The sequence below is a fragment of the Fusarium fujikuroi genome, chromosome FFUJ_chr10 (genome assembly GCF_900079805.1).
Source record: "Fusarium fujikuroi IMI 58289 draft genome, chromosome FFUJ_chr10".
Lineage (NCBI taxonomy): Eukaryota > Fungi > Ascomycota > Sordariomycetes > Hypocreales > Nectriaceae > Fusarium > Fusarium fujikuroi.
Window position 1 is genome coordinate 2,411,321 of NC_036631.1, and position 14,909 is coordinate 2,426,229.

At 48.1% G+C, this 14,909-nt stretch overlaps 8 protein-coding genes; 5 read left to right on the forward strand and 3 right to left on the reverse strand.

Moving 5' to 3' along the window:
- Window positions 1-381: 381 nt before the first annotated feature.
- On the forward strand, window positions 382-1,032 carry FFUJ_11153 (uncharacterized protein; the record flags this gene model as incomplete). Its single annotated transcript, XM_023570020.1, has 1 exon — window positions 382-1,032. The coding sequence occupies one exon, from the start codon at window positions 382-384 to the stop codon at window positions 1,030-1,032; it is 651 nt and encodes a 216-aa protein (XP_023437150.1).
- Window positions 1,033-1,948: 916 nt separating this feature from the next.
- FFUJ_11154 (AAD14-Putative aryl-alcohol dehydrogenase) lies at window positions 1,949-3,073 on the forward strand (the record flags this gene model as incomplete). Its single annotated transcript, XM_023570021.1, has 1 exon — window positions 1,949-3,073. One exon carries the CDS (start codon window positions 1,949-1,951, stop codon window positions 3,071-3,073), a length of 1,125 nt encoding a protein of 374 aa, XP_023437151.1.
- A 1,020-nt stretch (window positions 3,074-4,093) lies between these two features.
- On the forward strand, window positions 4,094-5,470 carry FFUJ_11155 (uncharacterized protein; the record flags this gene model as incomplete). The annotated part of the gene is made up of 1 exon (XM_023570022.1): window positions 4,094-5,470. One exon carries the CDS (start codon window positions 4,094-4,096, stop codon window positions 5,468-5,470), a length of 1,377 nt encoding a protein of 458 aa, XP_023437152.1.
- Window positions 5,471-5,771: 301 nt separating this feature from the next.
- FFUJ_11156 (related to GNAT family N-acetyltransferase) lies at window positions 5,772-6,320 on the reverse strand (the record flags this gene model as incomplete). XM_023570023.1 has 2 exons in its annotated part: window positions 5,772-6,246; window positions 6,295-6,320. 2 exons carry the CDS (start codon window positions 6,318-6,320, stop codon window positions 5,772-5,774), a joined length of 501 nt encoding a protein of 166 aa, XP_023437153.1.
- Window positions 6,321-6,752: 432 nt separating this feature from the next.
- Window positions 6,753-7,407, reverse strand: FFUJ_11157 (uncharacterized protein; the record flags this gene model as incomplete). XM_023570024.1 has 2 exons in its annotated part: window positions 6,753-7,313; window positions 7,375-7,407. The coding sequence occupies 2 exons, from the start codon at window positions 7,405-7,407 to the stop codon at window positions 6,753-6,755; spliced, it is 594 nt and encodes a 197-aa protein (XP_023437154.1).
- Window positions 7,408-7,701: 294 nt separating this feature from the next.
- Window positions 7,702-8,805, forward strand: FFUJ_11158 (uncharacterized protein; the record flags this gene model as incomplete). Its single annotated transcript, XM_023570025.1, has 1 exon — window positions 7,702-8,805. One exon carries the CDS (start codon window positions 7,702-7,704, stop codon window positions 8,803-8,805), a length of 1,104 nt encoding a protein of 367 aa, XP_023437222.1.
- Window positions 8,806-9,748: 943 nt separating this feature from the next.
- FFUJ_11159 (uncharacterized protein) lies at window positions 9,749-11,065 on the reverse strand (the record flags this gene model as incomplete). The annotated part of the gene is made up of 1 exon (XM_023570026.1): window positions 9,749-11,065. The coding sequence occupies one exon, from the start codon at window positions 11,063-11,065 to the stop codon at window positions 9,749-9,751; it is 1,317 nt and encodes a 438-aa protein (XP_023437223.1).
- Window positions 11,066-13,775: 2,710 nt separating this feature from the next.
- On the forward strand, window positions 13,776-14,846 carry FFUJ_11160 (related to D-arabinitol 2-dehydrogenase; the record flags this gene model as incomplete). XM_023570027.1 has 4 exons in its annotated part: window positions 13,776-13,881; window positions 13,951-14,261; window positions 14,317-14,427; window positions 14,487-14,846. 4 exons carry the CDS (start codon window positions 13,776-13,778, stop codon window positions 14,844-14,846), a joined length of 888 nt encoding a protein of 295 aa, XP_023437155.1.
- Between the last annotated feature and the right edge of the window lie 63 nt (window positions 14,847-14,909).

Below are 14,909 nucleotides of genomic sequence, written 5' to 3' on the forward strand. Positions count from 1 at the left end.
GGGTCGCGCGTAGGAACACCAGGGTGTCTTTGGTAACTCGGTCAATTCGATAGCTGAAATTGTTATTTTGGTACGGACGGGAGACGTTACATTCATATACGTGGCCAACAGTTAAGGGGCTGAGTCGTTAAGTCTCTTTATTACGTAGCACTTAAATATAGCTAAATCATCCTTGACTGCCATGCTGACTGTACAGCCTCAGTGATCAACATTTGAAGCCAATCACAACGACGTAAGCAATTAATGGAATGTGGGGAAGCAAAATGATGCTCCAGGCAGCCATTTACACAAGCTTTCATAATAAAAGAAGAACTTCTCCCCCTCCGTCTCATGCGTAATGCATCTCAATTCCTCTTACTCTTATCTGGATCAATCGCCAAGATGACTGCCAAGCACTGCTCACATTATGAGTCCGGGTGGTACTCAGACACCAACCGCTACGAGTACCTCAAGAGCGACCTCTTCTGGACACTCGCAGTCCTCGTCATAGCCAATTGCTGGTGGTCAGCCAAGCAGGTCGATTCATTCCCCGATGAAGACAACCAAAATGATCAAAAGGACGAAAAAGATACTTCTGTCGCTAAATCCAGCGATTCAACCCCGCAGCCTCGTCCTGGCTTTTGGCTCAAGGATCGCATTACATCACGACTCGGCAAATATCTCGCGCTTTTGGCCTGCACATCTATGTTCCCTCTCTTGCTTCTCCATGGTTCCTGGGTCATCAAATCTGCCTGGCGAATCTCTTTCGGGCTGGTCAATCGCACATACCCAAGTTCCCTCAAGCCGCGGATACTAGGCTTTATCATCTACTCACCAGTCGCCACTATCATATTGCTAGCTTGGGTTGCTGTCTTGGGTGCTGGTGTTTTTATTGTTGCAACGCAGATTTTACTTTGGATTAAGATCTGGGAAATAAATACCAATGCGCAACCTGTCATTCCTCTGCCAAAAGATGTCGCGAAGAAGGTCGATGGTGATGGGGACTGGGACGAGATCAAAGACAGTCAAGGAGAGAGCATCAAGGAGACTTAGGGCAGTCTAGATGTCGAGTAGTTTTTTATAATCCGGTTTACTTACAAGAACTGCCGAGTTTACAACGATTTACTGCTATCAGCCTCTTGAAGTACAGTTTAGCCTAAAGTTACCTCTACATTCACGGATCTGCGGACCGGATTTTGACATTCGAGGGCATAGTGGGGAAACTAACCTCAAAGAAAGGTTTAGGTTTGGCTTGGACATTTGGAGATTTGGCCTAGTCGTCCCTGTACTGGAACTATGAGTCATGCTGCCATGATCAAATAGGCATAGGAAGTTAACTACATCACCTTAAACTATACTATCATGATGTGCCAAGAGATGAAGTTATCATGGAACCAATCACACTATGTCTGATAACCGACCGTTGACTCATCCGTGTACCTTGACCTGGCTTGAGTTCAACCTGATTTATCAGCACTGGCTTCAGCATTTCCCTGCAATTTAAACCTGATTCAAACAGTATGTATATGCCAGGAACTCGTTTAATGAAGACTGGCCAATCAGTTTCAAAGATTCGCCCCAAGGATAGAGTTGACATGCATTGTTACATGAATCACATGGTGCAAATTATCATTCCAGCTGTTTCCAAACATCTTCTACGTATAGATCTTAGGTCCGCTATTTCTGAGGAGTGACATTCTACACCGCTAACTATCATGATATACAGGGTTAGAGCTATAGCTGTCTATTCGGATAAAAGTCTTTCTTAACTCCGGGAGCTCAGATTCCAGGTTGGAGGAGGCAAAGTGCATTGCAGCTAGCTGCATTGGCTGAATTCTATAAGTAGAGGGAAGCGTCCTTCCTTTGACATGACCCAAGACACTTACAGTTCATACATCCTTCCGTCAATCATCCCTATTGACAATCTTCTTAACTGTCCCCTCACATCCACATTCTTCCAACTTTCACCATGGACATGTCACTGCCCCCAGAGCCAAAGACCGAACTGGGTCGCTACCGCATCCTGTCCAGCACAGCCGGAGTACGTGTTTCTCCCCTTGTGTTCGGTGCCATGTCCATTGGACAAGCCTGGGGATCGAAGTTGGGCTCTATGAATGAGGAGGACTCCTTCAAACTTTTGGATGCATATGTGGATGCGGGAGGAAACTTCATTGACACCGCCAACAACTATCAAAACGAAGAGTCAGAGATATATATCGGCAAATGGATCGCTGCGCGAGGCAACCGGGACCTCTTGTTTCTTGCCACTAAATTCACCAATTGCTACCGTACACACGACCTCGGACAGGGAAAGACTGTCAACTACGGCGGCAATCATAAGAAATCTTTAAAGTTGTCTGTTGCCGACTCGCTTCGCAAGCTACAGACAGATTATATTGATCTTCTTTATGTGCATTGGTGGGACTGGACTACGTCTATCGAGGAACTGATGGATTCTCTCCATATCCTCGTAGAACAGGGGAAAGTGCTCTACCTCGGCATCTCAGATACGCCAGCTTGGGTCGTCTCTGCTGCGAATACCTACGCAAAAATTCATGGCAAAACCCCCTTCTCTGTTTATCAGGGCCGCTGGAATCTCATGGTGCGCGATCTAGAACGGGATATCATTCCCATGGCCCGTCACTTCGGCATGGCTATTTGTCCCTTTGACGTTCTCGGCGGTGGTCAACTGCAGACTGCCAAGCAGCTTGAGGCACGTAAACAAGCTGGCGATAAGGGCCGCGGCAACAGCCAGAGTGAAGAGGCTCGCAAGGTCAGCGAAGCCCTGGAAAAGGTAGCCGCTGAGCACGACACAGACAGTATTCAAAAGATTGCGCTAGCATACGTCATGCAAAAAGCCAGGAACGTGTTTCCCATTGTTGGCGGACGCAAGATCGAGCATTTGCACGATAACATCAAGGCTTTGAGTATTCACTTGAAGGATGAGCAGATCAGCTATATTGAGAGCATCAAAGAGTTTGACGCCGGCTTCCCTTCCAATTTCATTGGCGATGATCCCAAGGAGACAGGTGGGCAGAAACACATGATGGAAGTTTTAACTGGTGCCAAAATCGCATGGCAGAGACATCATTGAGCAACTGTATAGTCTGCAGATAAATTCAACTATAGAGCTTTCTTCAAATACTTGACTAGTTGGCAAACGCAAGAGTCACTTATATAAAAGTCGCCATGCTACTCTACAGTAACCCCCTCATGCGCGTAACTAGATCTTCTCTTACAAGTTAATTACTAAGATCTCTCTACTGATTTAAGCTCTCAGCCATAAGACTAAAATGTTGCTCACAGTATACGAGCATCGTATTCACCCGTACAGCCAGCATTGAACACCAATGCCAAGAAGGAGAAGCATATCCAGAAGTGCAAGTAATGATGCAAACTAATAGTATTTCCTCATTGCGGGGAAGACAGGGATATTACCAAACGGCTTATTGAGGGCTGTGTAAGGCCAGAAGTCGGCAGTTGGCTTGGAGTAAGAAGCCTGGCCCCCCGGGCAAACTCATTACTTCAATAATAAGTACGAACTGCTGCTCTATTTCTTTGCTTCCAACATGACTGAGGGCCTACACGGATTACTAAGCTATCCATAAAATCCTCGGCCTCCACGTTGATTCATAGGCTGTACGACAATGAATATTTCCCTCACACGGCATATGCGTTCCCCTTATGGTATGGTGCTTCCAAGCTTGAAAAAATATGTAATATCAGATATCTGCATAGAAAGAAACCATAAGCCCGTTGTTGTCCATCAGAAGCACAAAAGGATGCCGGACACTAGCTCAGGCTTGCTCCTGAATCTCGAACCTTTAGTGAAATGTCATGCGAGGAAGGTTTGAAAAGTGGTTTAGATGTCGATCTTGAGCAAGTGGCTGCTTATTTGCATACAGGGTTTGAAAGAATATGTAATAGGATCTTGGGGTCTGACATTCTATTATATACGAAACGGCCTATGGAAGGTTGCCTTTGAACATATTGGGATATAAATTCACTGGTGGCATCTCTTCTCGTAGTATGCTTCGATTGTGTCTTACTACAGTCCATTCAACTTTTACCACACTTCTCAAAACTGAACGCTGATTCTTCTCACCACTGCAGAATGTCCTCAACTGCCAGTCAAATTGATCTATCATATCCCCCCGCCTCACCAAGTCAGCACATGACTACACCTTCACGCCGCCAGTCATGTGATAGATGTCATAGCCAAAAGCTAAGATGCAATCCTCCTGGAGGAAGAAGAACGGGAGCTTGCAGTCGTTGCTTTCGACATGACACTCAGTGCGTATACAGTCTCAGCCGTCCCAAGGGCCGTCCGAGTTTGCACCACTACGAGGGCAAGACGGTGCTTTTGCCTCCCACAAGCCGCATGGAAGCTGTTGTGCAACCGCTTACGCCTGAGGAGCATGACTGTGCGAGTATCCAGGAACCTGGACTTACGTATAGTCTTCAACTGTCAACCCTACCTCATGCTCCTGAAACCATTACTCCATGCCAACCTGATTCGGAGCCGATCTTAGCCCCGGGACCGTGTTTTGAGTTGATGCCCGAAGCATGGCCTGATTATGCACTGCAGCCGGAAGTTTACTCGTGGGACACTATGCATGCGAGATACCAAGTCACAAACTCATCAATATCAATGTTCAACACCTCAATGAACATGCAACATGAGTTCCATGATGCTATGGGAGATTTATGTGTCCCTGAACTTCAAGTTGGATGGCACTTGGAAACGAGGGGAAATCTGTCGCAAGTGGGACAACTACCACTTTGCAGTTTCAAGAACGCCATGGAAATCCTTGGTCAACTCACACCTAGAGTCCAAGCCCTCGACAATAAGAGCCAAGAAGTCTTCAAGAACTGGGGGCCGTCTCACAAGCAAGGAGATTTTGACCAACGTTTGCCCATGCTGTTGCTCAATGATGCTGTCCTCAAGCTTGTCATGGCATGGCTTAATAAACCTTCTGAAGACATGAACGATGAACGCAGCATTCTCAATTCTCTTTCGAGTGCTACGAATGAGTTACGCAACGACCAGGTTGTCGTTGAGTTGCTATCGTGCTCAGCCAAACTCACAAAGGCGACTCAGTCACTCCACGAGGAACTCGGAGTCCGAACCAATAAGGCTGTTTGCGACAACATTGTGGCGCAACATCTAGTGGTTGTTTGCCACATGCAGCTACTCAGCAGCTTTGTAGCTGTACTGGGTGCCTTGCAGGAAGGCGCTGAGGTCATCCAAGGAAACACGACGCCAGGACTTGCGGATCTCCGGCTGGCAATGGTGGTACAGCTCAGTTCTTACTTATTTGTGCGACAATGCCGCGTGGTCGACGGTTATCTGGAAGTGGAATCGGGACCGAAGTCAAGTGCAGGGTATCCGAACCAAAGGACTGAAGATGGGAGGGTGATACAAGAGTTGATGGCTGGAGTTCACAGCCGCCTTGCATGGTTTCAGAGCTTTTGGTATGGTCCTACGTAGATCGGTGAACGATCGAACGTCTGTACGGTGTAGAGGGGATATTGTATCCATTTGACGCTGATTATGGATTGCTTGAGTCTTTTGATGCCAGCAAGTTTATTCAGGCTTTTTCGTCCACGTCGCTAGCGGTTAACGAAGCCCTATAGCTTAAGGTGTACATAGGAATAACTAATCGCAGGTTAAGCAAGTAGAAGATGGGTCCTGAAACAGGACTATTATCTCCTAATTGCCCCTGGGCTCCGAATAGTAAAAAAGTTATTTAATTACTTAATAAGACCGAACAAGAAATATGAATTCACCCTTAGTCATACCCTAAGCCTGACTTCCCATAGGTCGGATGCCCTCTCCCTTTGCTCTCCATAACAGCAAGTCCTTCGCCCCTCTTTGGCTCAACCAAGCTCATGCCCAAAAGCTTCTCATAAAACGGCACAGACCTCTCCCAATCTCCCGTAAGCAGCATTGCCCTTCGCAAGTCCGGCATCTCATCCAGCACTTCTCGCATACAACGAACAAGCCAGCTCCCCAAGCCTTTGCCTTGATATGTCGGATCAACCCAAACGTCTGTGAGATATGCAAAGGTGACGAAGTCGGTCACGAGCCGAGCGATTCCAATCAGTTTGCCTGATGATTCGCGGTCGGAGGACTGAGCCGAGTCATATACGCCGAATGAAAGGGAGTTGTGAAGTGCTTCTTTGAAAGCTTCAGGTGATAGAGCGCTGGCCCAGTAGAACTCGCTTGAATTAAAGATGCCCGCAAGTTGAGATATGGGAAATAGGCTGGGGTCTGTTGAGACGGTGAATTGATCTTTTTGCCAGGATTTTGACTGGAACTTTGCTCTAAGCGTGGTCATAATGGGCTGAAGATGTGTTGAATGTCTTGTCAATGGAAAGATAGATACTAAGAGAAAATGAATGTTGGATGAGCATTTATGCTTATAAATACGCTATCCGAACAAAGTGACTCATTGGTTTGTGACGCGCCCTTCAATCTACGAGACGAGCGAAGTGGATGTTGAGGAGGTTGGTCTCGGCGTTTCACCAATGATAAACTGTCCTTGCTATCACGACTTCGCAGCCACCAATACCAATCAATGAATTTAAATGACTCAGACTATGAACGCAGTATTCAATTGCAGTTTTTATTTTCACAATATTATTATACATAGATCACGGTCAACATCGTCCTCCCTCCTCAACTGATGATTTTCAATTACCGGAGCGATCCCCCGAGCTCGGAACCAAGCTTACCCTAGGGCCACTCTTCGGATCGGATCCCAGCCGAGTTAGAACGTAAACAAGGCCTGCGCCTCGGCCATGAACCCCGATAAAGTCGGGTTATCAGGCTCTGTCTTGGTGACAGACCCTTGCCAGCCTTGCTTATAGACTCGCGTTTGCAGAAACTCAAGTTGCATACCACCAGAAGCGCGAGACTGCAAAATCTCCAATAACCCTCTGACCTTGTTGTCGCCTTGGATAAAATTTCTCAGGGCGTCAGCATTAAGATAGCGATACGCCGCGCAGTATGATCGGCAGTCTGAGCCCCATCCTCCAATTGAGTAGCTGGCTACGACAGCACCTGGGCTTAACATGATGGCGCGGTCTAGCTGTTGGAGTATGGCGTCCAATTGCTGAATTTCGCTGGAAGTGAGCGCATTTGCGAATCGGAAATTGAGAAGAGCTGTGACTGTGTCGTAGGTGCTGGATAAAGCCGTTTGCCTAGCGACATCGCTAGAGGTGAACTTGTAGGTATCTTTACTGGCTGGCGCTACTGTGACGGATTTCCAGGTGCTGGCAAGCTCTGTTGCTTGTTGGCTGGCCTCAAATTGAGCCCGACCAGCTAAACTCTTCCAATCTTGAAGATTCTCGTTAGCACGGTTTCTTATCGAGCTGCTTCACGGTACTTACCGACAAACAGCTTAGCTTTGTTCGGAGCGTCATGCACAATCCCCCACCAGACAATGCCCGTTTCTGGATGGTCGAGATACGTCTTTAGGCCCTGATCCAATCGATACGAACGGGCACCTTCGATACGGTCCGGGTGACTTCGCCACTTGCACAAAAGAGCTGTTGTACCGGGTTATGCGTGACCCGCTGTACTAGCCCTAGTCGGTCTTGGGGGCTTGATCGATGAGGAAGGCGGTCAACAGGGGAGGGGCTAGGCGGTGTGACTGTCAGGAATCGTTTGAAGTTAGCAATACCGTTGTAGTCTCATACAATCAAGAACTTACGAAGATGCCTGCCTCGTCACAGCAACCTATGGCCCCGCCGGCCCGGTCCGAAGAAGAGATCTCAACCGCAAGCGAAAGTGAGGCCGAAGAAGAGATCGAGGTGCCGTCAAGTCAGCCTGCACCAAGTCAGTCTCTTCCCGCTCGACGTCCAACAGCACGACAGAATGCGTCCAAGAGAGCGACGCGAAGAGCTCCTCGGAGTGACATACAGAATCCCGGCTCGAAGGCACGGTGGACCAGGGACCAGATGGAGTATCTCCTCGAGAGCTACGGCGCGAAGAGGGTAGCTGGGGAGCTAGAGAACGAGAAGACCCAGCTGCTGAAGACTATCCACGCCAAGATTGGCTGTGAGCTTGCTGAGCGATATCCCCCGAACGTTTTTGACCAGACGAAGGTCGGTCGTAAGCTCGGTGAACTGCTGAGAAATTGGAAGGCATTCCTTGCGATAATGAGGGAGACGAGCGGTGCAGGCTACGACCACGAGCTGGGCATCGTCACCACAACCGACGATAACTGGGATCGGTGGGTGAAGAAGCATGGAATCGGGGCTGCCGCTATCAAGCGGAACGGGCTCCAGAAGATGGATCTGTATCAGCGGGCGTTCGATGGCGTACAGGAAGTCGGACTTACGGCTCTCGAGGTCACTGACACTTCAGGCTTGTTATCCCTCCGTAACGACATGGAAGAGTCTCAAATAGACTCTCAAATAGACGAAGACCTAGTGTTCCACAGTCAGCCATCTGCTCACGAAGCTGCACAGCGGCACTTACCCAGTCGGCCGTCGCCTTCGCCCTTCCGTGAAGTCACAGCAACTCCTGCTCCGTCGTCATCTCAGACTTCTCAGTTGACTTCCTCACCGTCAGGTCGTCCCTCGCACCCGACAACTAGCAGCTCTGGAGACTCTCAGTCGCCGCAGCGTGTACGAAGACCTCACCGGCATGTAGATCCACAGGCAGGGTCGATCGAGAAGGCAGTCTCCAAGCTGGTGACAAGTCGGGAGAAAAGTCGGAGACCTATCGGTGCAGATGACACACAATCAGCAGTGCAGGATGTACAGCAGAGGTTTCTGGAGAGAGCAGATGAGGGAGGAAATAGAGACCTTCTTTGACTGGCTGCTTGGGGACAGCATGCGTGCAGTCTTTTATAATAGTCTGAACGAGAGGATGAAGGAGAGACTTTTTTGTTCGAAGTCTGGATGTATAGTGCTTAGGAGTCCGCAGATTGATCTGGAAATGACACAGGATAGTGAGTTTGACTCGTAGAATAAGATGCGCGAGTTTGTTTTCCCATGAGGGCTTTTGTTCTGTTGGAAATGCAGTATCTTGATCCTGTTGTGAGGTTGAAGATGTGAAGCTTTTGGTGTAGCTGATGAAATTGGTGGAGGGGTTAGAAATCCCCTGCGGCCGGGTTATGCAGCTTTGAGTGACTGACCCACTGACCCGTAAGACTAGTCAAAAGCTGCATTTTTTCATCATATGCCACAAAAATGTGTAAATAGCTTCAATTTTTTTGAAATTTTGAAAATAAGTCAATTATACCTAAATTGAGATATGTAAAAAATTTGGAATTTTTCTGACTTCTGTAGATAATTCAATTTAATTTAGAAGTAAATCCCCAATTTAGCTAATTCCTCCACTAATGTGACTACTTTAGCGGCCGCCTGCTAGCGTGGCTACCCCTCCACAGCCGTGCCTCTGAATTGAGGTTATCATCAAACTGACCGGATATTGACCAAAAAGAGGTCTATTAGGAATTAAGCCGGGGGATTAGTCAATTATCAGGCGCTTCTGACGATTTATATATTTTTGGATAGCCCTGAAGCTGGAGATAACGCTCCAGAAATTTGAAGTAAAACTGAAGTCAATTGGAGACTCAACACCATGGTGATAAAATCCCTCCCCAAAGGGGCTCATTTTGAGAGGTTCAACCTCAACCGACCTGTTGTGCAGGCTAGGAAAAACGTGATTTGGGGGTCAAAAGGCGGGGTTTTTCATGATTATCACAGCTTCTTCCTAGCAGCTTCATTTTTCACCCACTAACCTCCCTCAACATCACCTTTCGAGCCGGAAATGCCTCGCTGCCTTCCATTCCTCATCACCAAGATGCTTCTCGTGCTTCCTTTGGAGAATAGCATTATTATATTGCCTCATTTCTTCAATATACGCCAAATGCTCTTCCCACTGATCTATCGCGATCTCATCTCTCAAAACCTCAGGGTCGCTGGGGAGATTATCTCGTGCCCAAGCAGTCATCGACTGTAGGTATTCCTCTTGTGCCTTATTCAACGCCGGCTTTTCTTCTAACGACTTCAGGAAATTCCACAGGCCTGTACAGGCATATACAATCAGGATCTGTTTATATATATCATATTCAGGCGGCGAAGAACGCATTATTCGAAATTTCCTCTTGACCCGACCGAAGGTCAGCTCGACGATGATTCGCAGTCGTGAGTGGCGCAGGTTGTACAGTTCTTCCTTATTTTGAGGTCCTTCCAGCGACACCTTCCAGTCGTTAAGATGATATCTGATGCCAATATAGGGGACTAGAAGTCCTGTACAGGCACCGAAGCCGGCATCCCCAACATAGAATCTATCGGCATACAATTTCAGGCTCTTCGACCGAGCATGCCGCAACAGGGAGGCGTCGTTGACTGATCCCTCGCAGCCGGCAAGGACGTACGAGAAAGTCCCGTCAAGGCGGACGGCACAGAGGACATTCTGAGTTATCAGGGACTTTCTGTTGTACCACTTCCTTTGACCTTCTTCAGGGACCCAAGCCGCTATGTGAGTACCATCTACAGCACCGATACAACCGAAGAAATACTGACATTTGGGCTTGGTTATAGGCTCGTGGCACACCTCTGTTGGCTCCGGTTGGACAACAAATGTCCTGTGGATGTCGGCAAACGCTTCGAGACCTGTCGCCATTATCCGAGATACAGAGCTTTGAGAGACGCCGAAGTGATGTGCCGCCGCCCGCTGCGTGCAGCCCTGACCGATGACATACAGGAAGATCATCAGCTTCAGATGTAAGCTTTGCCGGCTAGATCCCTTCATGCTTGTGTTTACACTGATCCAGTCAGCTAATTGATAGAATTGGACCTTCGTGACCCGAAGCTCCTCCACAAATCTCCTCTCGTGGCCCGTCAGCAGCTTCTGACCGAATTCCTCTGCTGCAGCCGACCCGCCGGGGTTGACGATCTCTCGGCGATCAAAAACAGTAGGGAAATGCAGCCTTTTTTTGTTCCCTTGCGATTCAAGGGTCTTTACAGCTAGCCCTATGATAAGTAGGTCTTCTTCCTCACTGTATCCGTCATCCGAGCTAACAGCATCATCATCATCGCCGCGGTTGGGGGCGTTATCAGGCATTTGGAGATCGTCACAGGCCGGGGGTCAGCCTCGCAGCCTCGTACGGATCGAACGAAACTGTACGCTTGTTTTCAACAAACGGCAAAACAAGCGGACGGCAGAAAAGCAGCCAAAAAGTCACCATTTCGGTTCCATTTGTTGCTGACCTTTCCCTATCAGGTTTACGGCAAAACAGGTACATTGCATAAATGCTGACCGGATCGAAAATCCCTCATCCATACAATTCATCACCAAAACCGGCCAATTTGGGAATAGCCTACTGTTCAGATTTTACGGACCGTATCGAAGGTGCCCGTTCGTATCGATTGGATCAGGGCCTAGCGTGGCCGCCCAGATCTTGCCGAGCTCGGTACTCTCATCCGAGAGTGACGCGGGGTCAGTAGAATTCGAGAATTGAAAGCCAATGACTTCTGTGCACTCGTAGGGAGGGAACTGAGAGCTGGCCATGGTGGTTAAACATGCAAATGAGGTTTTTATTTAGCGACAGCAAAGATTACACGTGTATGAACTTGGCCTTTATAAAAACACTGGAACCGCTGACGTAACGCGACGGGGCTACCTGTCATTTTCAAGCCGTTTATTAGCGACCGTGCCCACTGTCAGCCGCTGAATCCGATGCTGAATGTGAAACGAAGCTCATTAAACCCTTGTTATTTGTACTCCTTTTCATATGGATATGTCTGATCAGGCAATCGCAGTGTATCTTCCTACCCGATAGTAAGTATGTGTATTGCAGATTAGGTTATGGCTTTCCAAGCTTTGCAGCTGATGAAGCTTGCGTCGCGCGGATAATTTGCTGTTCATTAGCTTGTGTTTGGAGTCTGTTCTATACACTTTCAGACATAGACGGCTTTAATGACTTACTGCTCCGTCGTCTGAGGTCCCTCGCAATGATGTGATGCCCTTGACGCTCCGCCAAATCTGCAGCCTCCTGACAACGCCACTCCTAGCCAGGGCTGGTTGCCATTATCAAGAAGCAATTGTACGATATTAAGTCTTCCATGCTCTGCAGCACCTTGGAGTGCCGTACGACCATTTCTTTCAGCCCATTCAGCATTTTCATCCGCTTCGTTCTCAAAGAGCAAGTGTACTATGTTGAAATGGCCCATTATAGACGCATGTTGTAAAGCTATCATGCCGCCTTCGCGATAGGCTGCCGCGTTGACATTTTTCGTCATTTGAGATCAAGAGTCCGAAATGTCTAGCATCTCCCGAGCCCGCTGCGATTTGTAGTTTGGTGACTTTTTCGCGTTCTGTCATCGGTTTCAACGACCTTGGGGGTCGTCCGGGGCCTGCGCCAGTTTGGAGAAGCGGATCCGAGCCTTCACAGTAGCCATCTGTAGCGGATGCCCTGCCACGACTGAATAGGCATTGACGTCTGCTCTCCACTCAATCAGGGCTTTGAAAATCTCGATATCAAATTCAACTTGTCCATGCTTGAGAGCAAGATGTATGGGTCTTACACCAGGGCGAATATTGATTTGGGCTAGTACCACAAAAAAGGCTTCGGTAATGCTGTAGATACTGCGTTGAATACTGTTCGATGCTTCATTCCTTTTCAGTGATGAATTTGACCAGCATCAAGTTCCCGGAAAACGGCGCAGCCTCCAGCTTTTGACAGCAGACCTTCCCGCCGCAAGTGGTGAAGGTCTGCAAAGCCGTCTTGGCTCCCATCATCATGGCGGAAGTGACATTAACATCAGCTCTAGACTCCAAGAGTACGCCCTTTAGCTTCTTTTGCACCCAATAGTTCCTCATACCGTTGAAAACGTCTCTCAGAGGCTTGTTGCAGAGGGGGTAGGAGAGATAGATCCCGATTTTCTGAACTAGCAATGGCTGTCCTCGTAAGTCGATGTGTCTTTTGCGATATGTTCTATAGACCGAAGGAAATCACACATGAGCGTCGGAAAAATTTAGATGTATATATCCTCACCATCCTGTTGGTTTGCGCAGCCTTTTCGGCGAGATAGTCCCTCCCGAGTAGAGGAGTAGGGTTCGTCAGTAATGTAACCAATATTGAAGTCTATCTTTGCTCTATTAATAGTCCCGGAATTGCCATTGGATCCGATTAAATGCTGTATATTGTAACGGCATTTCAAGGTCATATCTGGCCAATGGAGAGTGGTAGGTCTGCTCAAGGTGAAGATGCCAAAATTGGCAAAGGCGAGCTTTGATTTTCGAGATCTGGAAGGTAATTACCCCGCATGATATCTTGTCAAGCAAGGGCCAACAACCTCTACAAGTTTGCCCTTACTCTAAATGGGGCTTAGTTCCTGATGGGATACCGTAGGGGAGAAAAATTAAAAGACCCCAAATACACCAAGACTCGCTGGCGTTTCACCCATCGAGGGGTCTTTTTTTATTTCCCTCTTAGGGTACCCTCGGCTGGGGGTCATCAAGCTTAGCTTACATTTCACAGACCCTGGCATATCCACACCAATGATTGTTGCATGTGCCTCGAGACGAGGTCGAGATCCACATAATATCGCGTCTCGAGTTACTGACAAGGTTCCATAATCTTGCGCTCGGTGTTTAGATGGTCAATGGAACGATTTATGGGGGAATAAAGAAGTATAAAATAAGAGCTTTCCTGATTGTCACACCTAATGACTTGATATCATTTTATGCCGGAGCGCAAGCACTGTAAATTGGTTGTTTCATCACACAATAATTTGCCAAATCACCAAAGAAGCCCTGCACTTTAGACAACATGGGCACATCAGTCACTGAGGCCCAGACCGCCGCTGGAGAGCCAACCACTACTGTCGCCCAACAGCATCAGACCAAAGTCACCCTAATTGGCAAGGTGATTGCGAGTGAGTAGCCCAGGCGCCATCTGGTCTATTTCTTTCATCAGGGCCACAGTTAACTTTCGTCCGTTCAAGTTACTGGTGCCAATCGTGGTATCGGTCTCGGCGTTGCTGAGGCTTGCCTCGACAACGGCGCTCAAGTTGTCTACTCAATCGACTACGCCGAACCAGGTCAAGATTTCGCCGCAGCGCAAGAAAGATGGCAGGGAAAGCTCAAGGCGATCCAAGCCGACGTCACAAAGGAGGCTACGGTCACAGCGGCGGTCGACCAGATCGTTGAATCAGAGGGGGCTCTTCATGGTATGGTGGTCAACGCTGGCCGAACAAACCACAAAGCTGCTTTGGATTTCACCGAGGAAGAGATTCGCAATCTTTTCGATATTAACGTGCTTGCGACCCAATACCTAGTGCTAGTGTCCGGGCAACGCTGATGTATCACAGGTGTTTGGTGCGTTTTACTGCGCTCGAGCGGCAGCACGAGCCTTCATCAAGCTCAACATCAAGGGTGCTGTTGTTTTCACGGCATCCATGGCTTCATACCGCCCAAACAAAGTTAGTACTATATGAATCTCCGTCCGTATACACTGAATAGTAGCTCACAGTAACACCAGCGCGTACCGTCAGCTCCCTACGGAGCAAGCAAAGCTGGCATTCGAAACATGACTCACACCCTGGCCATGGAGTGGGCAAAGTATAATATTCGTGTTAACTCAGTGTCTCCAGGTCTAGTTGATACTGCTATGACATATTGGGTCCCGCAACAACCTGACTGGGAGCAGCAGCTCAAGTACTATGGCGGTATGCCCCGACTAGCTCAAATCCAGGAACTGGGAGGTGCCTATGTATACCTCCTGAGTGATGCTGCTAGTTATACCACTTCGATTGACATTCCCGTCAACGGTGTCATTGGTAGTATGTTGCACATCCTACTTCTCTATCGGACATTGCTAATCTGCTTTAAAGTCTGCTAAATACCAAGTTATAGTACTAGCTAAGTAGTCTTGATTTGAAATCTTGATCATGGAATACATATA